Raw genomic sequence first — 27,781 nt, 5'->3', positions numbered from 1 at the left:
GGCAGCCTGGAATATCGAGAGCAGAAAAAGAGATACTATTCCTCATCCATCCTAACTTCCAGGTACAGAACTGAATAACCCCTCACAGAGAATTCTTTAGTTATTCACTTGGCAAAAACAAACTTAACTTAAACTGTAACTTTCTATTCCCGCCCACGCATTAGACTTAGGTCAGGTACACGGGGTAGGCGTATTTAGAAACACCAGTTGAGTACGTTTAGTCAAATGTATATGTGTATGTAAATATATTTTAATCATTTTAAACATCATATGGCTCAGAAACCATATCAATGTTTTTACAGTATTATTTTATACTATTGCTTCTAATGTATGCACTTTACTTAACTATAAGTATTGCAATAATATCGATCCATTTCTCTTGTACGAGAAAAGAGACTGATCAATAAATAACATCTTTTATTGAACACGCCCGTCTCTTCCTTTTCTCTACATTCTGATGAGACTAAGAATGCACGTACTGACTGAGTAAAATAATTGCCTTGTGCTCACACGACTCTCGAGATTGACTCTTGATTAGGGGAGAGCAAAGTTGTCATGTTCTATGGTTGTCAGAAACTAAATCCCTTCTTGTCTAATCAGGGGAGTTAATCCCTTCCTTGAACATTCGAGAAAGTTTCTAGCGAACTCTGAGCTTAGCTGGCAAACCCAAAAATTAAGTCTAGCATCGACAGTAGTAGACCTAGTTAACGTCTGGCCTAGGCCTTTACTGCTGTAGGTACTATTCCAATGCGCAGAGCCTATTGGGAAGATAGGAGCTACACTACAGTGCAGTGGTGTAGAGTACATTAGTATAGAGTGCAGTAGTGCAGATTAAAGTGGCATAGAGTTCAGTAACAGAGAGTGCAGTGTTACAGAGTATAGCTTTGTAGAGTGCAGTGGTGTAGAGTCCATTGGTATAGAGTAGTCTGGCGCAGACTACAGAGACGCAGACTACAGTAGGGTAGAATGGATTGGCTTAGAGTTGATTGGCGTAGAGAGCAGAATGGCATGGAGTAGAGTGGTGTAGAGTGCAGAATGGCATGGAGTAGAGGGGCGTAGAGTGCAGAATGGCATGGAGTAGAGTGGCGTCGAGTGCAGAGTAGAGTGGTCTAGACTGAAGTAGGGTAGAGTGGTATAGAGTGCATTGGCATATAATAGAGTGATGCAGAGTAGAGTAGAGAGGTTTAGAGTGGAGTGGTGCAGAGTAGAGTGCAGTGGAGCAGAGTAGAGTGCAGTGGGCCAGCGTGCAGTGGCCTGGTGTAAAGTGTAGTGGGGCAGAGTAGATTGCACGGGCGTAGAATGGTGAAGAGGGGGAGTGGCATAGAGTGGAGTATGCATGGTGTGGTACCACACTGGCATTACAGGCAACATATTTTCAATTGAAATGACCATTACATTTGTGTGGGCATACAGTTTTACTAATAGAACTATACAGTGCACAAACAATAGCATATGGAAATAGCATCACCTAGTGTATTGATTTATTTTGATCATTTTAAAGTATGTTTGTCCAACACTCTTCAGAATTAACAAAAAATGTACTTTATTTGTGCTTTGCTAATTCTGATGTATTTTAAAATACTTAAACAGTTAATTTAATTGTTGCCCTCTACCTCCAATATCCAGCAAGAGTGTTACATGAATCTTGTCACTTTGAAGGCAGGGAGGGTAAAGTAAACACCCAGCTCCCATGGACGCAGCCTGACATTTGACCTCTGTCTCTGAATGCACAGTAAATGTGACAAGATAAGAACAAGATTTACAGGCCTTTTTACAGAAAGGAGCACTTGTGGAAGAATACCAGGAGAGGTGGTGTGAAAAGGCTTTGCTCATTGGGAAGGAGGAACAGAACCTGGACACCCGAAAACAAATAAAGCCAGCAAATAGAAAGCTAGAATAAATGAGTTACAAATAAGGATTACCGATTTCCATATTTACAGATTTTTAAAGCTAAATACAGACAGAACACAATGTGTTTCCTGCCAGTATTTATTTTTAAAAGCACCTCAAATACTGAAAATTGGGTTCCCTATAAGAGACTCTCCATGCTGTTTTTCATGAATTCTAAGCAACAGCATGGAGAATTGAAAAACAGGATGAGATTTCTATTAAATAAAGGCATATGTTAACATATATTTGTAGTATAACGCTAATATGTACCTGTGAGTGGAGTGCTTTGTTATACGCAGCTGCTTAATCTGATAAAACGTGACAGGCATCCAATTATGAGTGCCTGTCCAAGAGGTAAATAAACGTGAAAATATAGCATTTTACAGCTACATGTATTCTCAAAACACAAAATAAATATGGATAAATACCAATAAGATGGCCACAAAATAATTATGGATGAATACAGATGGAAACGTTAAAAAAATAAAAAGCATAAAACCAGAAGCCCTAGTTACAAAACACAAAGCCAATGGTAAGCAATGGTCAGAATGCATTACCAGGGAAGCTTTCTGATTATCCTCAAGATGTCTTTAGCAAACCAGACAGCTGGGCTGTCTGGTAGACTTCGAATTAAAAAGGGCCTATTACTTGACATTTAGGAGTTGCAGAAAAACCTGCAGGTTGAGGTACTGGGTTTTTAAGAACCGGCACAGAACCGGTAACCCAGCGGTGCCAGGGAATCAACACCCAGAGACCTCGGGTTCTTCCTGATCCAGACCACAGAAACTCAGAGTCTTCTAGGTGAAGTCAAAGATTAGTTTATTGGCTGCAACCAAGGTAACAAGTGTCCTAGAAGTACAATACGGGTATGTTCTCAGGAGACTGCACGCCTTGACAAAGTCAGGCTTCTCTTCTTATACACAATTTTAGGCTTCAGGCAAAACATTCTTGGTTGTAAAGTAAATCATTAACATTTTTAGTACAAAGAAAAAGCAGAGTCATGATGACATGTCCATATTTCACTTCGTGCTGCCTACAACAAATCATTTGGCAAGGCCCAACATTTCATCAGATATCCCTGGACCCCTAATAAAAACGGGCACCTCCCCATCATAAAGTAAGTGAAGGAGAAGAGTGGAGATAGATGTGAGCGAGATATGGCAGGTGTGCGCGCTGAAATGGTTTTATGGTTTGTTGAGCCTAGATGCTATCTTGCTCGGCCACTGGGAGGGGAACTGACCTAACGAGTTCGACCTGGGGCAATGGTTCCAACTTGTACAGGTCATGGAAAAGTCGATTAAGGAGTATGTGTCCTTGTGGGATCGAATTCAGCTGGATTAAGGCCTATGTAAAGGGCAACACATAAATGAAAGCCAAGGGTTCAGAATGTAAGTGACGATTTCGAGGTGAAATCGTCACTCGAATAGGCTGAAAATGCATGTACATGATGTACTCGTCGTTCTCGGTCATTTGATACCAAATTCGTCATGTTTCGACGAAGTTTTAATTCTCGAGTCCAGAACTATTATATGAATCCAGATTTTCAGAACCACAAACCCTCCTTTTGCCCTTACATAGGCAATTAATCTATCCTCATGTTAGTCTGAGTCCAGATCTATATTCCTAAAGTCATTGAGATGTTGCTGTAACATCATTCTAGTACTTAGTTCATCTCTTGACACAGGCTTCCTTACACATGATGTAACACAGAGGCCACATATTGCAGGAGCACACTGTATGCACAGACAGAACATGAAAAGAATGGCTATGACCATTAGAATTTTCCATCCCCAGGCAGATATCAGTTCCCAGAACCATCCCATTAACGACCAATCTCCTTTATCCACATGAATAGATTCGGAAATCTTATGTAGTTTGGAAATGGCCCTGTACACGGTTGGAGCATTATCTGGGATGAAAATGCAACAACTAGACTGGATCAATTTGCATACTCCACCTCGGTCTGCAAGTATAACATCCAAAGCGACCCGGTTCTGAAGGGTCATAAGTCGATCCGACTGGAGCTCAGCAGTCAAGTTACTAAGGGCACCAGCAGTTTCGGTCACGGTGGACTCAACTACCCTTGTTAATTGCCTTATGTTTCTACTGTTAGCCATGGATCCCCAGAACGGCAGAAAACCCTTTGCAAAGTCTCCAAATTCTTGACCTGCAGTGTCTTCTTTGCTCAAAACACCTCTAACTACCCTTGTCCGGTGGTAATCCACCGCTGCTGTGTATGTGGGAGGCAACAGGAATGAAACAAAACATGAGCCCGAGAAGTCAGGGGACAACCATGTATAGGCTCTATCATGGCAGATGAAATAAGTACCCTTAGCGGCTAAAAACGCAGGGGAAGTCTGAGATCCAAAAACATACGTTTCTGTACAGATACTCTTCCCTAGCTGAGCTCTGGGATTCTTGCCAATACCTTGCAGACACAGGTGACCTTGATGGGGTACGATCCAGATAGGGGACGATCTTTTGGCTTGCTGTTTCTCACTTAAAGTAGTGCCATATCCGGTCACGTTCCAACCTACATATGCAAGTATCTCATCATCCGGAGTATCTTCATAGGAAGTTACTTCCTTGATCAGGTCAACTATACCTTTGACTAAGGCGCTAGTCTTGAGGTTGTCTTTTACAGAACGTAGGGGTTGGATTTCTCGTGCATATATGAACATTGTCCTATATGCCCATACTGAACCATTGTGACTAAATGGCAGGACCAAATAGGGGATACCTTTATCCGTTGTGTGAGGCATGAGACCGCACACCCAACAGTTAGTTGTGTTCATTACAAGTTGGTGTTGGTGTAATAACTGAACAAAGGAGGTATTAACGAACTCTAACCTCCTATTTGATTCGTGGTCAGGCAGAGGGTGGAAAGAATGAGAGGAAACAGTAGGAGGAGGTATGGGTGATGCAGTGGGCGCAAATGTTACATGGAAAGAGAATAAAACATAACTTATCAAAAAAGATCATTACGCTGGATAGCATAAAAATACACAATATTATAAAACTTTTCTTTGTCATCGTGTTACACAGTCTCTGCTTAAAGTTCATTTGTTTGGCAGGTCTCTCCACATCAGGAAACTCCATCCTCTCTAAAGTGCTGCCCGCGGTGGGAGGTTGCCTCTGCTAAAGGATGCTTCCGTCAGTCTAGGGCAACTCCCTTGGACTGACCAGAACTACCGACCTAACGTCGTCAGCTGCACCCAAAAGACTTTAATCAACCGCGGCCCTAGCAGCGGAACCCGGATGGCGGTTCGAAAAACAAAAATAAGCAAGTTACCTAGATGGGAGATCTGCACTTTCAAAAAAAGTACTTGGGAGGAAAAAAAGATATTTTATTTGTTCATAGGTCTTGGTCTCAAATCATAAAAAGGAATCACTTTTGTTAGTTCGTTTTTCTCGGTCTCAGATTGTAGCGTCTTTTTCCTGGTACTGTCTGGTCCTGAAACAGCAGTTCAGGCTCCAAAAAGTTCAATTGTTCTGATGGTGGCACAGTCTCTTGAAAAATTTTCTCGCTTTCACATTCAGGGTTAGTTTCTTTTACACGGTCATTGCTGAAAGGTATGATACGTGGCACAGTTATAAGCTCTGAGTCAGTGACTCCCTTCTGGACCCACTGGTCATGTGGCGGAGGTGAAGGGATTCTCTTGCAGTGGACCCCGTGGATCCAGTTGGCCTTCCCCTCCACTCGAACAGCTGACCTCGTGGAAAGAAGGACGAGATGCGGCCCGGTCCACCTGGGCTGGTCGTTCTTTGTCCTCTGAAAGTTTTTCACGAGAATCCAGGATCCAGGGACAATGGAGTGACCTGGAGTCTCAGAGACCAGAGGCAGGGTGTTGTGGACCTGTTGATGCAAAACACGCAATTTAGCCGTCAGTTCATACAAGTAATCAAGCAAAATAGGGTGTTGCAGCTCGCTGAACTTCGTGTGCCTAGGCACTCCCCATATGTTGGCTGGCCGGCCAAAGACAATTTCGTCAGGGCTGAGTTTCACTCGCGAATGCACAGTCATTCTGGTGGATAGGAGTGCTAAGGGTAGAGCGTCAGGCCATTTAAGACCTGTGCTTGCTTGGATTTTGGCCAATTTAAGTTTTAAAGTGCCATTGTAACATTCTACTAATCCAGCTGATTGGGGGTGATTTGCAGATTGGAACTTCTGCCTAATGCCTAGCCCTTCACACACTCTTTTCATCACACGACCCACAAATTCACTTCCGTTGTCAGACCAGACCATTCTAGGCATTCCGAACCTGGGGAAGTACTCTTTTACAAGGGGTTTTGCTGTGGACAAGGCAGTATTGTCTTTTAGGGGATAGGCTTCTACCCATCTCGAGAAAGCACAAACAACAACGAGCACGTATTTTAAGTTGTTGCACCTCTCCATGTGTATGAAATCTAGCTGCAAAACCTCGAACGGGTACGTAGGAGGTGCAAAATGACCAGCTGGAGTTGGGGTTCCCCTACCAGGATTGTGCTTCAGACATACCATGCAATTCTTGACAACATTCTCTGCACACTTGGGAATCCCTGCATTCTTCCATACTGGGGCCAACAACTCGCAAATCCCTTTCACGCTGATATGAGCCATTCCATGAGCCATTGTAACCACTGCAAGCACATATGCATCGGGTAACAACCATCTCTGATGCTCTGTCAATTCAACCCAACAACCATTTGCATCCATTCTTCCTGTACTCTCTCTCCACGTGCTCAACTCTTCCTCTGTGGCCTCAGTTTGGATGGACTTCACACTCTCTATCGTGTCCTCACATATTCCAACATCGCCAGTCCATCTTTCAAGGCCTGCAACATACATTCGGCTCATCACATTCTTTGCCGTTTCTTTAGCGATCTCATCAGCAAATGCGTTCCCACGCCCAACATCATCAGTCACCTTCTTGTGAGCACTACATTTCACAATCGCCATTTGCAGAGGTAAGGTCAGTGATTCAAGAAGCTCATTCACCAACTGACCATGCTGAATCTTAGCTCCATGCGAAGTCAGGAACCCACGTTCTCTCCACAATCGTCCAAAGCTGTGAGCCATGCCAAAAGCATACTGACTATCAGTGTAGATAGTCACTCTCATTCCTTTAGACAATACACATGCTCTCGTTAGTGCAACTAATTCTGCGGCTTGAGCTGAACCATGTGGTATTCGTGCAGTTTCAACAACTGTGTGCAAAGTCGTGACAGCATATGCTGCAGTCACGTTACCATTTGGGAGCTTAAAACATGAACCATCCACCCATAATGTACCATCACATTCAGCAAGAGGAGTGTCAAATAAATCCACTCTCCCTTTTGTTTCTTCCTCTGTTGCGAGAAAACAATCGTGCTGTTCTAAAGCATCTGATTCCTCTGCAATTGGTAACAACGTGGCTAGATTCAAGGTACTGCACCTTTTTATATGCACATGGCTCGCTAGCAGCGTCAATTCGTAACTGGACAGTCGAGCACTAGTTAAGTGCTGTGTCTTGGTCCTATTTAACAATGTGTCTACTGCATGTGGAACCATCACAATTAGTGTATTATTAATTACTAGACCAGCAGACTGTCGAATAGAAACAGCTGCTGCTGCTGTGGCCCTTAAACATCTCGGCAATGCTTTAGCTACCGGGTCCAAAGTGGACGAAAAATAGGCGCATGGCCGCTGTCTACCTCCAAATAACTGAGTCAACACAGACAATGCACAGCCTTCCTTCTCGTGGACATACAATGTGAAAGGCTTACTGTAGTTGGGGGTACCTAACACAGGAACCGAACATAATGCTGTGCGTAATTCGAGAAAACTTTTCTGACACTCTTCAGACCAAGGAATGGGATTGGGTGTATTTTTACACGTTAATGCCACCAAGGGTTTGGCCAATAACGAAAAATTCGGAATCCACTGTCTACAGTACGATGTAATGCCCAAGAAAGCACGCACTTCTCTCTGTGTTCTTAGCACATTCAATTTCGCTATTGCCTGAATTCTTTCTGGGGTCAGTTTCCTTCCCTCCTTCGATAAGAGGTGACCTAAGTAGGTCACTTCTTGTCGGCAATATTGAAGCTTGGAAAGTGACACCTTGTGATGCAGATCACACAGATGACGCAATAATGCCAACGTGGCCTTTTTACAAATTTTCTCAGTGTCTGCAGCAATGAGCAGATCATCCACATACTGTACAAGAGTGGCACCTTTAGGCAAAACAATTGTGTCAAGCTGTGCTTTCAAAGCTTGACTGTATATTGAGGGGCTTTCACAGTAGCCTTGAGGAGCGCGTTTAAACCGGAAGCTTCGACCTCCTCAACTGAAGGAAAAAATATCCCTGCTCTCCTCAGCAATTGGGATGCTGAAGAAAGCATTCTTTAGGTCAATCACCGAAAACCACGAAGCAGAAGCTGGAATCATAGTCAATAATGTGGCAATGTAGGGGACAACTGGGAATTGTGGCACAACTATCTTATTTACTTCTCGAAGATCAATCACAAATCTGTACACAGGTGGCTGAGAAGGGTCAGTTCGCTTTTTTCACCCTCATTAGATATTTTGTATTGGGGAATTCGTGGCATTTTGACATTGGACTTCAATGTTACAACATATGGTGGAATTTCTAAAAGACCTACATCATTAGGACCAGTAGCCCAAAGAATATCTGGGAGAAACGACAATTCTGCTGGAAGTGCATCTCTTGACAAATACATGGGAGAAACCACTTTCTTACCTAACGTAAGTTGTACTCCTGAAGGAGAACAGTACAAAGTTGCATACAATCTTTTTAACAAATCCAATCCTAGAAAATTTTCACCACAACCTGTTGTCAGAATAAGGGGTGCTTCGAATTCACAAGGACCAACAGAAAGAGATAAAGGGTCAGAAATCGGATTTCTAACTGGGGCGCCAGAAAAACCTACAGAAACGTTCATTTCGCCAGACAAAGGTGCGCCAGGGAGTTTGGAGTGCATAATAGAACTCTTTGTAGCACCAGTATCCAACAGAAAAGGCTCTGACACACCTGATGTAATCACCTCAACGTAAGGTCCACTCTGATCTACTGGAACTGAAACAACTCCCTCTCTTTGTCTATGGCCGTCCTAGCAATCATTATTCTCCCACTGCTCATCTTCTGTGTAATAATCATCAACGTAGTATTGAGCTGTCCTGTCAGATACGTTATTTTGCTGATCAAACCTGTTCATAGAGTTTTGTGGTGGAAGGGGACGTGTGTCCGGAGGGGCGTTTCCACGCCCTCTACCTCTAGGTGCTTGCTGACTGCCACGACCTCTAACACCAGAAACTCCATTTGCACGTTGTAATAGAACAGGACAATTATACTTGTATTGACCCTCTTGTTTGCAATATAAACACTGGTTGGGGCCTACAGGTACACAGGGTTGAGTATACTCGAATCTTTGCGAGTTTCTCTGATACTGTTGAGGCTGCTGAAAAGTATTTTGGTAGTGATTTTGACCATTATTATTTTGATTACCACCACCACGTGGCGGATAGGCTTGCTGTAGCAAAACCTTCGTTTTTAGTTCTCTAGTTTTCTTTTCCACTTTATCTTTCTCATCTTTGTCCCTATTCTCGTAATATTGTGCGGTAGCCAATATCTGGGCTGAAGATGAGACTGCCCAAGAACTTTCTGAATCTTTTAATTTTTTACACAATTCTGGAAGCAGATTGTGCACGAATTTATCGACAAATAATCTCTGACCACCTTCTGTGGTCATATCTTGACCGCTGTGGTCGACAAATGTTTCTTCAAATCTAGTGAAGAAATCTGAAACAGTTTCTTCTTTCTTTTGCTTGCATGCAGACAACTTATCCCAATTTACGCGTATTGCAGGCATTATCGTTTTCATGTAATCTACTATTTTACCAGGGAGTTCTGCTATCAAAGGCTCAGGCTTGGCACCACCAACTTGTCGGCCATCTGCAGCAGTAATATTAGCCCATGTGTCACCTAATTCCTGGTCATGATCTATATGACGAATTTTACCCCATAAAGGCTGTGGAACAACATTTCCAAATAACATATCGATATCGGCTAAATTCATTATACATGACCCAGCAGTTTGCGACAACTCTTTATAGTACCCTGCAGGATTTTTACGCGGATCTGGTAATGTTTGTTTGAGTGCTAAAACTTCAGCTCGCTTCCATGGGACATGTACCCATACACGCTGAAAGTGTGGCAGAATAGGTGGGACAGCAGTTGTGTCACCCTCTCTCCATTGTGGGGGAACTTCTCTCATAGGGTATTGTCGCGCCTTTTTCCTACTGGATGTATTAGATTCAGATGGTGACCCAGAACTGGGTTTTTACAAATTTACAAATTTACAACTGCTTCCCTTACTTCGATATGATAACAACATTTCAACTGCTTTCTCCACATCTGGACCTACAATCATACCTTCTCTGAACTTAAACCTTACACGACACATTTCTCGTGGGATGCATTCCTGATCATTGTCTTCTAAATCCTCGCAAAGGAAAACACACATCTGTTCAAAAACATATCTCTGTGTCGCTGCTTCCCATTGATGGAAGACTTCCATGACAGACTGTACATCATATTTTACAGTGTCCATGACCCATTTCCTTGCTAAACTATTCAGTGAATTTCTCTCTTGATAATCGGGTAGTTGACTTCGCAACTGTCTTCTTCCCATGTTAGGGGTCGTAGTAGGCGACCCGAAAAGAGGTAAAAGAAGATTAGTAACAGTGCTGGCCATTTTCTGCCGAATGGAAGGTGAAACTGAAGGACAAACAGGTGGAAAAACGGGGTGAGATAAGGCAGGGGTAGAGATAGCAGAAGAGGTATCGGGAAATAGAGGGGGCAGTAGGCAAAATCATAGAGGGAGCATTAGGAGATGTAAAAAGTACAGTAGGCAAAATCGTAGAAAACACAGGTGAAACAGAGGTGGTCGGTGGGCCTGAAGGAGGCTGCACCGAAGAAGCAGGAGCCAGCTGAAGAACAGCTGGTGGGTGCTGTGGAGGAGCAGGAGGCGTAGTTTGCGCAACTAAAGGTTGCGGGGGTGCTGTGGCATTCTGCGCATATGGGGGTGGTGAATTTAGTAAATGCGACATTAATGGGTCTTTCTCACGCTCTTTTGCTGCCTCTTTCTGAAGAGACGGCAAAACTGGAAAACACTTATCCATTGCCATTTTAAGTTGCCTATGCAACTGCTCATTCATCTGCTCTTCTTCCTTATCTTTAAACTGCACAGCAGCTTGCATTACTGAAAGTCCCCCTTCTCTCTTATTTTTCTTAGCTAATTTAATTTCTTTTTGTTTGGCTTCTTTACGCCATAAGCGGAAAGAGTCAAACATCGCCGGCCGGGCTTTCTTTTTAAAGAGTTTCACTTCAAGGTTGTCTAAGATTTCGGAATCAAAGCTACCATATTGGGGCCATTTTAGAACACCATCTTTCCTGGTGTATTTAATCCATAGTTCGTTGTAGGTGATGGGGCCTACCCCATGTTTTACATATAGTTCGTAAGTTGGAGTTCCAACTGGAGGAACCGGACATGAGTCCTCCAATCGGGAGTCCCTATTATTACTACCAAGACAAAACAAATTCCCAAGTCTAAGACTAGGCATCTTCGCTCTCTAGTCTAGTTCCAAACTGCAAAGGATTATCGATTACGATATTTCTCGTGAATACACGAGTCCTTCGGTTTTGGTGCTTGCAAGTACCAATACAAAACTTTGTATCCCAAAGATACCCAAAACTAAGTCCAACTAAAGACTGGGAGACGCTCCACTTATACTTAACTGAAATATCGATGACGTCACCAGAAGACTCGTCTCAGTGTTTCGCTCTACCAAACTTCAAGGGTCCAAATCAGGGCGATAGCCAGGGCAGCAGTCCTTGTAGCCGTCGGGAAGCGGGGAACCTCGCAACAAAGACCTTCGGACCACGTCGACATGCAGGGGTCGATGAGGTGGTTGGCCGTCCTCCGGAATTTCCACACAAAGCTCCTCACGATCTTCAGGCTGACTGGTACCACTGGAATCGCCCCACGTTGGGTGCCAACTGAGGTACTGGGTTTTTAAGAACCGGCACAGAACCGGTAACCCAGCGGTGCCAGGGAATCAACACCCAGAGACCGCGGGTTCTTCCTGATCCAGACCACAGAAACTCAGAGTCTTCTGGGTGAAGTCAAAGATTAGTTTATTGGCTGCAACCAAGGTAACAAGTGTCCTAGAAGTACAATACGGGTATGTTCTCAGGAGACTGCACGCCTTGACAAAGTCAGGCTTCTCTTCTTATACACAATTTTAGGCTTCAGGCAAAACATTCTTGGTTGTAAAGTAAATCGTTAACATTTTTAGTACAAAGAAAAAGCAGAGTCATGATGACATGTCCATATTTCACTTCGTGCTGCCTACAACAAATCATTTGGCAAGGCCCAACATTTCATCAGATATCCCTGGACCCCTAATAAAAACGGGCACCTCCCCATCATAAAGTAAGTGAAGGAGAAGAGTGGAGATAGATGTGAGCGAGATATGGCAGGTGTGCGCGCTGAAATGGTTTTATGGTTTGTTGAGCCTAGATGCTATCTTGCTCAGCCACTGGGAGGGGAACTGACCTAACGAGTTCGGCCTGGGGCAATGGTTCCAACTTGTACAGGTCATGGAAAAGTCGATTAAGGAGTATATGTCCTTGTGGGACCGAATTCAGCTGGATTAAGGCCTATGTAAAGGGCAACACATAAATGAAAGCCAAGGGTTCAGAATGTAAGTGACGATTTCGAGGTGAAATCGTCACTCGAATAGGCTGAAAATACATGTACATGATGTACTCGTCGTTCTCGGTCTTTTGATACCAAATTCGTCATGTTTCGACGAAGTTTTAATTCTCGAGTCCAGAACTATTATATGAATCCAGATTTTCAGAACCACAAGGTGTGCTGTATACCAGGCAACATCTTTACTTTCACGTTCACTCTGCATCTGATATACTCCCTTTCTGCTCAAGACTGCAAGCACAATTTTGAATACATCAGGTCACATTTTTACTGGCCCGTTGGAGGATATTTCTGTTTCAGTGTCTGAGCTAAAACAGGTGTTCTGCCTTTGACATGTCTGAATATTACAGAAAGCAAAAGACTCCGAGAGCACAGCTGCTTGGATCTTACAAGTTGTTTGAAGCATCCCAACACTTTTTGTAGCACAGGTCATCAGTAGGACTAAAATAATCTCCTTGCTCTAGGCCAGGATACAGGATGAAAGGCTTCCTTTTTCCGTAAAAATGTAGGTAAGCATTTTTTGAGAAACTGATTTTCAGGACTGTCAGTCATGACACGGGTAGAAAGATTGTTAAACATTTTTAGTTGGTATAAAATATAGCTATTTATTTATGCAGCCTTATAGAGCCCCAATATGGCCCTCAAACTTTAGAGCGCTTTACAGTGTGAAGTGATACACAAAGAACAGGAGAACATAATAATATACTCCATACATAAGGATAAGAATCAAAGAAAAGCACTACTAATACTCAAAATATAGGAAAAAAAACATGAAGAGGGTTGAGAGGGAGGTGATCAAGTGCTGGGCCAACACTCTTACCATCCGTGATCCAATAGACCTTTTTTGCTGACGGAGAGGTAAAGGGCGTTAGCATTTAATCAAACAAATGTAATTAACAGTTTAATCCATTTGGATACACAATAAGGACCAGGAATCAGTGACCATAGTTAAGGTTTATTACAGATTAACAGTCGGGTTAAGATAAATCTCAATACCATGCTGTAAAGGTACAGAATAGCAACTGAATAACCCAAACTCCTAAACCAGTTCAGGGATACCAGTAAAAGACAAAGTAGAAGTCAGAGCCATAGAGAAGATTAATAACAAGATTTGATGCTCAGAGAAGAGTTTCTGAGCCTCTCCTATATACGAGTAGAGTCTAAAATCATTCAATTCAAAGTCCAAACTAATGTAACTCCTATCTCCAGAGGCCCCCATTCCATCCGGGACTCCAGCTGCATCCCCTACAACCAGTCCCCCTCATCGTAGCTGCCTGCTCGACCACAACATCGGCTCCGGACCTGAGGCACCACATCCCTCCACTCCCACTCAGGCCCCTCCCTGTGTTGTTCCTCCTGTGGCTGTCCCAGAGGGCTTTTTGTGGATGTGTGAGGGTCAGCCAGACATGTCCGCTCGCATCATGCTGCAGGTGTGTCTGGAGATAGGCATGATGCGAGCGGAGGTTGTCGGAGCTCTGACCACCCACCTCACCTGCGTCAATTCCCTGGCCACAGCCATGTCGTCTGTTGTTTCTCAACTCCCTTCCCATACCACCGACAATGTATCCCCCTGTCCGTTGGTCCACACTGTGTGCCCCCCTACCCCTCGTGTGTCCCAAAACCATGTGGTGTCTGCTCCTGCACCGGCCAGCCGCGTGCCTGCATCAGACTCAGAGGATCTGGACATTGTGTTAGTAGAGGATGACCAGAAGGACACTTGACTCTTTGACTGATACATCTTTGTGGACAAAAATGTCCTGTCCCCTTGTAAATAGACTGATTTCCCTGACGCTCCCTGAAGTGTTATATTTTTGTTGCCCTACCCCAATCCAAGTTCCCCTCTCCATCTGCATTAAGATCACCATTTGTTTTCCTTTCTCCCTTCCAAATGGACGGTGGTTCTAATAATCATACATAAATATCTTTGAGGAATTCTACTTACTTTAACTTGTTTGACTTCATTGTGAATGTCTGGTACAGGAAATGGACACATCTGATATGTGCAGCTGAGCCCTACTCTATGGCCCTACCCCACCTATGCTCATTTACACAGCTGCCGAACAAAATGGTATCCAACAGTGGATGGCTGCTACAGTGGGTGACCTGTTTTGCCTGTAACATCGGTGCGGGGAAGCCGCTATCGAAGGGGGAGGAGCCCTGCACACTGTGTTTGCGGCCGAGACTTCCTGGGAGACCGGGACTTCGGTAGGAATATCGGTAGGCCCTGGAGAAACTCACGAACTGGCAGATATCCTTTAAACAGGGATTGGAATCAACTGTCCCAACAAGCCCATTGGCCGCCACTTGCTTCTGAGGGGAGTGGAACGATAGGAGTGCCCTGCGCTGTGCCACTGACCGCAGGACCGTTGTTGAGTGGCCTAACCTGCTGCAGAGAAGTGTAGAAGCGGGCGAGACACACAAGCATGTACCACTTTGCGATTTCAGCATGCACCGCTTGAGCCTTGTGAGTGTGACTCCTAAGGGGAAGACACAGATAACTCCGGGACGAGGAACAAAGACTGTGCCCACAATTGTCCCAAAAGTTAGGAGGTGCACCTGATATAGGGATCGAGCTGAAGGAGTTGGTTGAGGCCGATTTATTCTTTGCAGAGCCTTCTCAGGGCAGTGCCTGACTTCAAGATGGCGACTGGGACCAGTCTTGACCACCTCCGAGGGGGACTCTGGAGGCTCTGGGCCACTCCTAAACTGAGCTGTTGGGGCATCCCTTCTGATCCTCCTTTACATAGGCGCTCCTTCCTGATGTCTACTGTATGATCGGGCCAGGAAAATGCCTGACTCTTAGATGGTGCCCGCCGCCTGCCCCCATTCGCCCGCTGTCTTTTCCTGCTTTCTGGCCTCTGCCTCTCCCGGCTATTGAGCCTCCTGCTGATGGTGCCTTCATAATCACAGAAACAATATTCCCATGCCCATCTAGATTTTGTTTGGACAGTGGGTTTCTCATTTCTCCAATTCCCAACCGGACATCCAGCTCAGCCTCTCACCTCTCCCTGTTTTGTCTTCCTTCCACCCCCCTAACCCCCCCTGACAGGGGAGTCTGAGCATTATGGCTGATGCCTGGTGCCAGACAGCTATAGAGGAGATCGGCACTGGTTCATCCCCTTGACTGTCACCTACCCAGCCGGACATTGGACACAGTTTCTCCCTGTCTCCCTGTTTTGTCTCCTTCCTCCCCCTCTTCTGACGAATTTACCTTAACACTGCTTTTTAATCCTATGTTTGATTATGCTTTGTAACAAATTTAACTTGTAACCTGTAATTTACTGATCCTCATGTAAAGCGCTCTGATGCCTACGGGTCTAGCCAGCGCTGTATAAAACTCAATAAATACATCTAAAGGGATCTAAAAAATCAAAGAAATGTAGAAAAATAGGAAAATGCGTGGAAATTGCAGAAAGGTGTCGGCATCTCAGAAGCTCGGTCAAAGGTCTACTGGGCATAGGGCTATAAGTGTTAGCCTAAGCCACTCTAAGCTAAGAGTCAAAGGGGATAAGCATGGAGGTGTACACCTCTCAAAGTCCAAAGGAAAGTGCTGAAACCTCAGACAGGGTGAACATCCACCAGAATCTCTAAATCAACACCCCTGGGAAAGTTAATATCCATGAATACCTGCGACTATTTGCATCATTACAAATAGGAACTGTCAGCTAACGCTTTGGCTCTCAATGTTCCGTGTCAAGGTTTTCTTCTCAGACTCTTTATCCTAGTACAGTGTTAACTCTATTCTCAAACTAACAAACCATGCTGCTGTACCTGCAAGGGAAAGACACGCAAGCAGAAAACTGACAACGGTAAAGTAATACAGGAATAGTCATGGCAATTTAACATATTAAGTAAATAGTGCACTTTTAATATGCATATGCACATATTACCACACAGGAATGGAAGATTTCAGTACATTAGATTCATGTTACATGTTGCATAAAGATGAAATAACTGGAATACATGTGTATCAATGTGACTTGGAACTACATTATAAGTGCATATATTAAAACATTAGTGCACATTTTACATAAAACTTTCAAGTTTCTAAATTAAATACATTTTAAGAGTGTGAGGACTGTTTTATCACATTTTTAAGACCATGATCTATTTATTAAGATTAAAGCTCACAGTGTATATAATTCTTTAGTTCTACAGTGAATGCACTTCAGGAATTCATCAAAGGCATCACTTTACATTAATAACATTAGGGCGCACTGAATATCTAGTGCTAAGTGTGCATATGTTTTGCGTATTTGTGACGTGTAAGGGTAGAGACAAAATTACGCTGCTCCAAAGGCAAAAAAAAGGCAACAGGTTCTTAGAGTCAAAACATAATGAGAGAGGAGGAATAGAGGTAGATTGAAGTTAGGCAGTAGCATAAAGATGTCTCTGAAACAACAAAGCTTTTAGTTCCTTTTAGAATGTAGATAGATTGGAGATGGTCTGCCCCATTGTATGTGGAGCCAAGTTGTCTAGGAAGCCAAAAGGAAGGCAGGCCTAGGTGTGAACTACATCTGCCAGTGACAGGGTAGGAATCCTTTGAAACTCAGGGAGGGACAGGGAACAGCTCCTAGACCATCCTACTCAATGAAAAAAACACCTCTCCACACCCAGGTCCTTTGACCCAGAGCATTCTATATCTTACTACAGGGGGAGCCATCTCAAGTCACATGACACTGGAAAAACTGCCCTTTTGGCCTAGGTAGGAATATGGCAATTTTCTAAAAGTGTCATTTCCAAAATAGTAATATAAAATTTGACTTAACTATTAAGTTGAATTTTATATTTCTACTTAAATGAGTCTGTGAATCAATTTGCTAGCTGCTCTGCTATGGTGTAATCCAGCGTTTTCCTTTGGGAAAGCAAACCTTGCAACAGTGAAAAACAAGTTTGCAGGTTTTTGCCCACTATTAGCATTTAATTTAAAGACCCTAGGTACAGGGACGTACAAATAAATTAAATGTTCCAATTAGGTTAGGCCAATTTTACCATGCTGTTTTGGTCCTGGACCCTTGGCTGGCATCAGAGTGTACTCCTCTTAAATAAGAGGTATAAATCCTGAAGGTAAGGTTCCACGTGCCCGTGAATAGGTCTGCTCGTGGGAAGAATCTGCCAGCTCCAATGACTTCAAATGTGCAGTTCCAGTGATACTAGCTCTTTGTGCTGACAGTAACCGGCAGCAACGATCGGCAGTGCAACACCTGTATTTGCGCTACAGCAATGATTGTCCTTGAAGCTTAGTGGGCTGTTTGTGCTGCAGCGATGACCATCTGTGATACCTGACCTGCTCTTCGCTGTACAGCGATTACAGTTTGTCGCATTTAACCGACTCATCATGCTATAGCAATGACCGCCTGTGACCCCGACCTGCTTGTCGCACTTGTAGGACAGGTATGGCACATGTCCTGATAGTGAAATATACTGTATTTTGTTTTTCACTATTGAAAGGCTAACTGTCCCAGAGGATAGAATGGGAGTTTATTTATAACACCTTATAAGCATAATTACCCATTGGTACAAGGTAGAAAGTGGTGGTTAGTATGCCTGAACTCAGAATATAAAAATGCATCTTTTATAAAGATTATTTTTATATTGTCAGTTTGAAAATACCACTTTTAGAAAGTGGGTATTTTCTTGCTTAGCCATCCTGTGCGCCTCTGCTGGTTTATGGATTGACTGTCTGGCTTTGGAGTTACAGGGGCCGGTGATGTGCATTCACTGTAAACAGCTACTGAGGGGGTGGGGTGTGCCCTGCCTTTCCTGTATGACTCAGGGCCGTGCTGAATAGACCTGGGCTGCATTTTGAATAGAGGCAGGAGATTTCCTTTCACCTGAATGAGCCTGGTCTGCCTTACACAATGCTGTCTCCACCTCCTGCCAGGAAGCTGTACCAGAAAGGAAGGAACTGGTTTCGACTGAGCGCAGAGCCTCTCTGCCATAAAAGAACAAAGAGAAATTGAATATGAATATTGGGGCCCAGAACTTTAGAATACTTCTGGACTGAAGAGTAACCTCTGCTAAGGAGAAGAGCTTGGAAAGCTGAAGGAGAAGTACTGCCCCTTTGCTGTGTGATGTCTGCGGTTGGCTTGAAGTGGCTGTTTCTGCCAAGGAGAGGACCAAGACTTTGCTCTGTGCTGTCATACTGTTTGAAGAAGATCTCCAAGGACTTGAAGTAGAGCTTGTCACCTGTTCTAAAGTCCCAGGGACACAAAGACTTCACTACCAGCTCCCCGTGAACTTCCCTGCTGGGTGTTCTGACCTGCCAAGAGGTGCCTATTCCTGTGTTGGGCCTCTGGAGGTTGTTCCTGCTACTGGGAGATGGGCAAAGTGAGGCAACCAAAGAGGAGTGACACATCCGCACCAGTTTCTGACAACACCTCTGTGCGGGAAGAATTCTCATGCATCACTTTGATGCCACTGAAGAAACTGACGTAGCATCTGCCGGCAGCTGGAGAAATCACTGCACGCCGAGTCTTGTGCACCAATCTCCAAGATCACCACACCAACTCCAACACAGGCCCTGCTGTGCGACTGCAAGAACTGACGCATTGTGGGACCACGGCTGGAGAGATCAACGCAGCGCCATCGCATCGAGAACCGACGCATCTCCAAATCCCAATGCATCGCACCGGGGTGCCAAGTCTACAAAAACGCTGGGCCACAGTAAGAAACCGATGCATCACCTCCTCTTCAGTAAGGAACTGACACATCACCTCCCCCGCTTGGCAGTAAGGAACCGGCACATCACCTCCCCTGGAGCAAGGAACTGACACATCACCTTAGCTGCGCGTATGGAACCGATGAATGTAAGGAACAGACTCATCACCTTCCCTGTGGCGTTTTTTGTTTATGATTTTGACGCATCCAGGGTACTTTGTGTTGAAAGTGTCGCATCTATAGTTTGCTTTGGACAGAACTGTTTTTACCCTCTAATAGACCTACCTTGATAAATGTATGTTGGATTTTTGTTGTTTTGGTCTTGTTTGGTTCAGATAAAGATTACTTATTTTTCTAAACTGGTGTGGTGTCCATTTGTGGAGTTTTCACTGTATTACTGTATGCGTGCATAAATGCTTTACACATTGCCTCTGAGATAAGCCTGTCTGCTTGTGCCAAGCTACCAAGGGCGAGAGCAGGGGTTATTTTAGAATTGTATCTCCCTACTTGGACAAAAGTGCAAACAATTGCCAACGAGAGACCCCCATTTCTAACAATTGCTAAAAGCCCCCAAGATACTGCTAAGTGCCAGTGCAGTCTGTGCTGTTTTCCCAATTCTTTTACACAATACCCAATTATAAGCTATAGCCACTAGGATGACTGTATTATTAATGCCTTTCTGTGAACGACTGTGTCATTCCAGTCAGTGCAAACACACAATAGAAAGTAAGGTAACTTGAAGTCACGTTTTTTGCCAAGTTGCAAGTCGTACAACAATGTATCAGGAGCACCTTCACTTTGTAAAAACTACCCACACCCACAACATGTTGTGGCATGCTTCATCATAGGGCTGCTGCAGAACGCCTCCATGCAGACCAAAGCTGGAGGCGGAGCAATAGGGTGGGGTAGACAATACAAATAACTTAAGAAGGAAAACGGAATAAGTAAGATTGTATGTAATGTTTGTTTAGTGCAAACCTAGCTGAAAGACTGCGAAATGCTGTGCATGGTCAAAGTGTGCTGTACAGTGTCAAAGTGTGTTGACTTGTCAGTTCTTCTGACACACTGTACAGTCTGCATGATGATTTGGGGAATAAAGCAAAGTGTGGTAGTTTACTTTGTGCTTCCAGTGGCACACCTTTTTTATTATAGCTGAGCTCTTCTATCTGATGTCTGAGTGGTGGACTCCTGATGAACAGGAAGATGGGGAGAAAACACAAGGAGCCAATGAGTAAACTGAGATATAAAGTATGAAAGGTGGCACAGAGACCCAGCAAATGGGTTTTGGAGTCTAATGTTACAAAGGACAACAAGAGAAATGATGAACCTTATACTGACGAACAACCATTGAGTACTATTATTTTCCAACATTGTTCTTAAAAAGTTATCTGCTGAATGCCTTATCATGGTGGAATCATTCAGAACTATACACATTCACTTTAGCATCTTTATTCATATATCATCACTCGTGTATCCTCACTTTGGTATTTTCAGTATTGTATCCTCTGCATTGTAGCCAACTGTTTTCTAGTTGATCTTTTATTCTCATTGTTATATTTTCATTGATGCGTCCTCACTGTTGTACCCCATCAGTGCTGCATCTTCACAGTTCAACCTTCACTGTTTTCCTTTCCTAGGGTGATCTAGTGTATGTGAACTATGCCCGAACAGAAGACTTTTTCCAACTTGAGCGGGACATTGGGATCAACTGTACTGGAAAGATTGTCATTGCAAGATACGGATCAATTTTCAGAGGAAACCAAGTAATACATTACCCATATACAAGTCATTCCTCTACTATGTCCCATTGAACTTATTTTTATAAAACATTCCTACCGGATTCATATATTCACACTATATCCTTAATACGAAAAAAAGTCTCAAAATAATCACAGAGCCTTCTCTTATTGTAATAGAGTATTCCACAATACACTGATCTGTTTTCACGTTTGAACATTGAAATTGATTATATAGACCTAATAAAAACGAATCATATCATGATTATGGTACAGATACACTGTGAATGTGATGTGGTTTTGTGTTGAATGTATTACTGCCACAGGTTGACAGTGTTTCAGCACAAATAGTAAAACTCACAGGTGATGAAGTCTTCAGTGAAAGAAACTACAGCCTCCTGGTATCTGAAATTTAAATTAGAATACACTAAGTAATAAAATCTACTCAGTGGGTGATAACAGTAGATTTCACATAGTCCTATGGCTCATGAAACCTGTAGCACACAACATCATATAAGGGATAAAGCGAAGGTGAAAATACAGAACCTTTCCACCTGGTCTTTCTTGCCCACCTTCAACCACCACCCACAGAGAGGAGTGGCGAAGAGCCTATTGGCCAATATCTGGTAGACTAAAGCTATTGAGGTTTAATGTCAGATCAACACCATTTGGTACACATCACGGATGACAAGTAAATGAAGGAAGACCTCAGATGTTAGAGTGGCCCACACTTCTTACTAATATTCCAACCACTTCCAAATTCTCTGCAATTTATGGAAGAGCTGGTTTATCTGTTACAGTCAAAGATATCCACACATGACTGGAGAGCAAATCCATGAAATACAAAAGATTGAATTGATGGCGGGTCCTGCAATAGAAGGATGTTAAAAAAGAAACCCTGTTTTCTAGTATAACTAAAAGTACACAGAATGGTCTCCTTCAATTTAGACCTCATATTTTAACACAATCAAATTTTGGAGATAGATGACCAGTAAGCCTAAATAACTGAAGTCCACAAAGCACTTTTTTTTAAAATTAATTACACGTATCTGATGCATCTTGTAGAGCACCCGAATCTTAATATTAAAAGAACGCAAATGAGGTGATCCTAAAAAAAATAACAATATCATCGATATTAAGCATAGATTGTAATGGATATTCTTTAATCATTAACATGAATGAATCTTGGACAACTTGAAAGACCCATACAGTCGGGATTGAGAAGAAATGATATTCTACATCTAATCAAGAATGTAATGCTTTTTCTTTTCAGAAAAGAAGTGTTAAAAAAACAAAAATGAAAAAAACCCACTCTTTTTAACATTTAATCAGACACCATTAAAATCTATTATCACTTCTACTAAATGTTCTTACCCAAAACAGTTTATAGATTCATTATTGTGTATTATATCTTATATTTTAGTGACTGAACTTTGTCAAGGTCTTTTATAAACAATAATTGGTCATTTGGTTTAGTCATGCTTATTATGTCAAAGTTTTTGCAAAACTTTGCTGGTGATATTGCCCGGTCCTCAACAATCAATGAAAATATTAGCTAACAGAAATAGTTTTTTTGGGCCTCAAAAAGAACACATTGCAGTAGTGCTACTTGCAACTTACAGAGAACTACTTTTTTGTGTGCATATGCATCTTTTGGAAGGGCAGAAAGCAGTCATTAACGGTGAAGTTAGCCAATAGCTGAAGTGTCTGACCCATTGCCCAGCACTGTATGCTGTAGTGGGCAGAAAACGAATGTGAATAACACAATAACAGACCAATGTAAGAAGAGGGTTGGCTGAAAGTCCCAGTAAGTAAGTATATTATACATATCATTTTAGCAAAAGGAAAATGTCTTGGCTAATGCAGGCCTAAATTGGGCACAAGACTTTCATGAGTCTTTGCCCATTTATTTTTCCCTCATTTCTTTAGAATTATTCAGAATGACAAAGAAGTACATAAAAAAATATGATTGCATTACCAATTGCTCAAGATTACAATGGTGGCACATACTTCCTCTAAACTCTAAGCCAAGCATGGACAATTGATGCCCGTTCCTATGGAAAAGGAAAACATCATGAGATAGTTTTCCTTTGTAAATTGTGAATCTTGCACAAAAGTTATCCAATAGTTAAGTTTTGTGCCGCGGAGTAAATAGTTGTAAGTGTACTTGTTTATTTGAACTACAGATACGTCAAGTTTATTCATACATGTGCATCTTCAATGCTCCTGTGTCATTGAGGTACCTGTTAAGGTCAATACATACTGTTTGGTACAGAGTGTAGAGGAGAGCCAGTGTGACTAAACTGAAAGACAGCAACAAAGTCAGTGGCGGCTGCCAGTAACAAAGGTTGGTGAGGCGGGTGGGGGGAGTCCAGGGTAAGAGCGCGTGTTGAGGGGGGGTGGTGGGGATGTGTTGAGAATAATAAAAACATTTACCTGAAGCTGCCGACCGTCTCCCGAGTTGCATCACTCCTGCTGGCCTCTTCCTGGTCCCAGCAGCCCCTGGGACAGATGCCCATCCAAACCAGCCCGGCTGCTAAATGCAGCCGGGCTGGAGAAACCAAAGTGGTCATGTGTGTTTTAGTCTTCCTGAGACGGCTGGCCAAACACATATGCGAACTTAGAGAGTGCACAAGCACTCCTCCTCCTCTCTTCCATGCCCCACCCCTCCATGCACAAGCTGGCTCAGAGACGGCAAATGAAAAATAAAATGATGCTTGAGCATAGTTTTATTTTTCGTTTGCTGGTTCTGCGTCTGGCAGTGGGCGGCGCTCCTCCACCAATTCGGAGGAGTCACCACTTCACAAACTGGATCAGAAGTAGAAAGGGTGTTTACTATTGAAAAAGTTAGCTATGCTTGAGAGTTGGATGTAAAGAAACTGATGCATTCTGGATGTAGTTGCTGGAATGGAAACTTCAGACATGAAAATGAAATGAAGGATCACACTGTGAATGTTTGTACGAAAATAAAATACAGAAAACAAAACTCAAATTAGACTTTTAGGGCATATTTGAGTAAATCCTAGACTTGTGTTGGGTAGATATTGCCAGCAAGATATTGTTTAGCGATAGGATAAGGGCAAACTACAGCATACAACTATGTTCTTTCAGAGAGATTTTCAACCCATGTACTTTGGTCTGCTGTTGTAGGTGAAGAATGCAATAAACGCTGGAGCTATAGGAATCATTCTTTTCTCTGACCCGGCGGATTACTGTGCTCCAGGGGTTGAGCCCTACCCGGATGGCTGGAACCTTCCTGGAGGCGGTGTTCAGCGTGGGAATGTTTTGAACCCGACAGGAGCAGGAGACCCTCTCACTCCAGGGTATCCAGCAAAAGGTAAGGCCGAAAGTCCCAGCTTCCACATACTCCTACATCATTGTAAACATTCATCAAGGATTTATAAAGGGTGCCAAATCACCTGTGAGGGTCTCAAGAGACAAGAGTTGTTATCTGCGTTGTGATGATCTGTTCTTTCAAACATCCAGGTCTAGAGTCCTTTCCTGAATTGTCGAAGTGATGGGATAGTCTGAGGTGCAAAAGGAAGGTCGTTCCAAGCTTTGGCTTCAGGTGTTATGAGCGTCCTCCACTGTTGTCTCGTCGATCCGGGGGGTTTATCTGCATAGAAGAGGGAGGCGGATCGCAGGTGTCAGATTTGTTGGTGGAAGGTTATGCATTTGTTGATGTGTTCTAGTCCTTTGTTATGCAGGACTTTGTATGCATGGGTCAACATCTTCACCTGGCATCTCTTCTGGATCTGGAGCCAGTGTAGCTTCTTGAGGTGGGGTGTGGTGTGGGGCTGTCTAGGGAGGTCAAGGATGAGTCTTGCCGCTGAGGTTTGTATTGTCTGTTGTCTCTTCAAGAGGTGTGCGTTGACTCCTGCGTAGAATGTGTGTCTGTAATTCAGCTTGCTGATTACAAGGGCCAACGTGACAGTCCAGGAGTCAACTGGGAGCCACATAAATATCTCGCAAAGGATGCGTCGTGGAAACAGGTGGATGAGACTGCATGTAACGTTTTCTTCATAGATAGCTTGCTGTTCAAGCTGAAATTGTGGACCTGGTCTGTCAGGGGGGAGGATGGGCCGAGTTTAGAAGGCCACTATGCGACATTCCATGGCGAGATGTTCCCAAATATGAGGACTTCCGTCTTGTCAGTGTTGTGCTTAAGGCAGTTGTCCTTCATCCAGTCATCGACATTCATCATACATCTGTAGAAGCTGGCTCTGGTTGTGGAGGAGTCTTCTGACCGCAGAGGATGAGCTGGGTGTCATCGGCATAGGGGATTATGTTGATTCTGTGCAATCTGATGGTGTTGGTCAGAGGGAGCACGTATGTGTTGAAAAGGGTGGGGCTGAGATACGAACCTTGGAGGACGCCACTGATTATTTTCTTGGGTTCCACAGTGAATGATGGGGGACAGATTCTCTGAGTTCTTCAGGTGAGGTATGAGGTGATACATTTGAGCGGGTCTCCCTGGATTCCAACGTGGTGTCGTTTGTTAATCAAGATGTGATGGAAGACGGTGTCGAAGGTGGATGACACGTCCAGGAGGAAAAGGGGTTTGTTTTTTGCCATGGTCCAGGAGGGCCCTGATATCGTTTGTGGTTGTGATCAGAGCTGTTTCAGTACTTTGGTTGGCTCAGAATATGGATTGAGAGGGGTCCAGGAGGCTGTTCCAGGTGTTTGGTGAGTTCCTGGTCGATTGCCTTCTCAAGAACCTTTGCTGGAAATGGTAGCAGGGAAATGGGCCGGTAGTTCTATGATTCTGTTGGGTCAGCGAATGGTTTCTTCAGAGGTGCCTCATTTCAAAGTGTTTCCAGTCCTCAGGGAAGCAGCCAAGGGGATGGAAGTGTTCTGGACTTACTTAAACTCATCGCCAATAGTCTTGCTCCCAAGGTTTAAGACGTGGTGGGGACAGGGGTCTGTGGGTGCTTCTGAATGCACGGAGTTTATGATGGAGATTGTGGCTTGAGTTGTGCGAGTGTCCCCATGGGTGAGCAGGTGTTCAGTGTTTATGGTAATGGGTGTAGATAGACTGATTCTGTCCGTGGCGGGGGGTTGGGGTTTGAAGTTTTCGAAGATGACTGAGATCTTGTCCGGTCCTTCGGATTTGTCTGGCTTGGCGTGGGTGATTGTGTCAGTGCATTCTGTGATCCACTGGGAAAAGTTCTTTGCAGCCTTGTCCGGGTTGGATGGTGTGTCTGGGATGTGGGAGTTGAGAGCGTTGTTCCACTAGTCTTCTGAGATCTTTTTTTTTCAGTTGCTGCGCTTGATGCTGCTGGGCATGGTGCCAGTTTTGATATGTCCTGAGATAGTAAAGCAGATGCTAAAGTGGTTGGTCCAGGTGAATTGTGAGACCTGGCTGTCGCTGGACATGGCCTGTAATGTTGGTAGGGTTGTTAACAAGTTACTTGAGGCCGATGTTGCTCATGTTTTCCAGGAGGTCTGTTGTGTTGGTGTCCCTGGGGTCGTTGAGTTGGAAGTTGAGATCCCCTAGGAAGATGTAGTGCTCAGACTCGATGCCGATCGGGGTGATGAGGTCAGGGATGGTGTTGAAGTAGCTGGGGCATGGTCTGTAGACGAGGGCGTCTCTGACGGTGCTTTTTCTATCTGTGTGGAGTTGGAAGTTTAGATGCTTCATTATCTGGTTGAGTAGTCTGAGGAGGTCGTGCAGCAGAATGTGTCCTTGAAGATGAGGGCAATTCCACCTCTGTGTTTGTTGGTACTATCCCAGTGTGTTATATTGTAGCCTTTGGGGGGTTGGTGATGGCGCTGTCTGGTGCAGAGGCAGGGTTCAGTCAGGTCTCTGTGAGGAAGATGACATCTGGGGAGAGGGGTGAGATCATGTCCCAGATCTCTGTGGCGTATTAGCCGAGTGATTGTGCGTTGAGTAGTATCCAGTGGAGTTGTGCTGTGGCTTTCGTGGTCGGCATGGTGGAAGCAGTCATGTTTGCAGTGTCTCTGGCATTGTTGGTTACTTCGGGCTTGTAGGTGAAGCGGCGGTGCTAGCAGGAGAATGGTCCTCTAGTGCTGCGTGGAGATGTCCAGCAGCAGTTGCAATTGTCGATGTGCCTGGAGGTCGTCGGCAATGTAGCTGCGTATGGTGGAAGAATTAGCGTTCTTGGTGCAGGGTGTGGTCCAGGCCAAGACAAGTGCAGATGGGCTTGCCTTTAGTGCGTCTGTGGTGCAGCCTTGCTGTGGCCTCCATTCAGTAGGTCCTGGAAGGAGTGCTGGGAAGTGGAAACGGCAATCGGCGGGAAACCAAGCAGCAAAGTGGGCCCGCTTGCAGAGCACAAATACAAAAGAAAAGTACACATTAGAGCAAAATAACCACACCCAGACTCAGAATAATAGGGCACAGAAAAGAAAAGCAGACTCAAGAAAAGTTCCCAAACGGGGGTAAGTGGCCCATTTTTATTATATGGGGTACCACTGATGCTGTAGCTGGATGTGGTCAGTCTCTTGTGTTACTAGTCTCTTGAACATGTAAAAGACTCAGTCTAAACACATACATACCTTGTGCTGCAAGGAAAACAATGTTAGATTTGTAGTACACTATTACCATTACATGGGGCATTTCTCTAGAATAATGCCCTTAAATGTTACCTTCTGTCAGTCATAATGTTCTTGTGCTTGAAATGGAAAAATTGATGACTGCCCATGAGTGCATGTCCATATGAGAAGGAAAAGAAGAGAACACTTTCTTAATGGCTAGATTAATGCCAAATTGAAATACAGGC

At 43.9% G+C, this 27,781-nt stretch overlaps 1 protein-coding gene across 1 annotated transcript in view; it reads left to right on the top strand.

Annotated features, from left to right (window-relative positions):
• The window catches only part of LOC144773916 (N-acetylated-alpha-linked acidic dipeptidase 2-like), a 696,330-nt gene that overhangs the window by 182,943 nt on the left and 485,606 nt on the right, over nt 1-27,781 (top strand). The window contains exons 6-7 of the mRNA XM_078658978.1: nt 20,943-21,068; nt 24,192-24,378. Of these exons, the coding sequence (XP_078515104.1) occupies nt 20,943-21,068; nt 24,192-24,378 (313 nt within the window). The remainder of the gene's footprint in view (nt 1-20,942; nt 21,069-24,191; nt 24,379-27,781) is intronic.

The sequence above is a fragment of the Lissotriton helveticus genome, chromosome 8 (assembly GCF_964261635.1).
Source record: "Lissotriton helveticus chromosome 8, aLisHel1.1, whole genome shotgun sequence".
NCBI lineage: Eukaryota > Metazoa > Chordata > Amphibia > Caudata > Salamandridae > Lissotriton > Lissotriton helveticus.
This window is presented reverse-complemented; position numbering and strand designations above follow the sequence as displayed.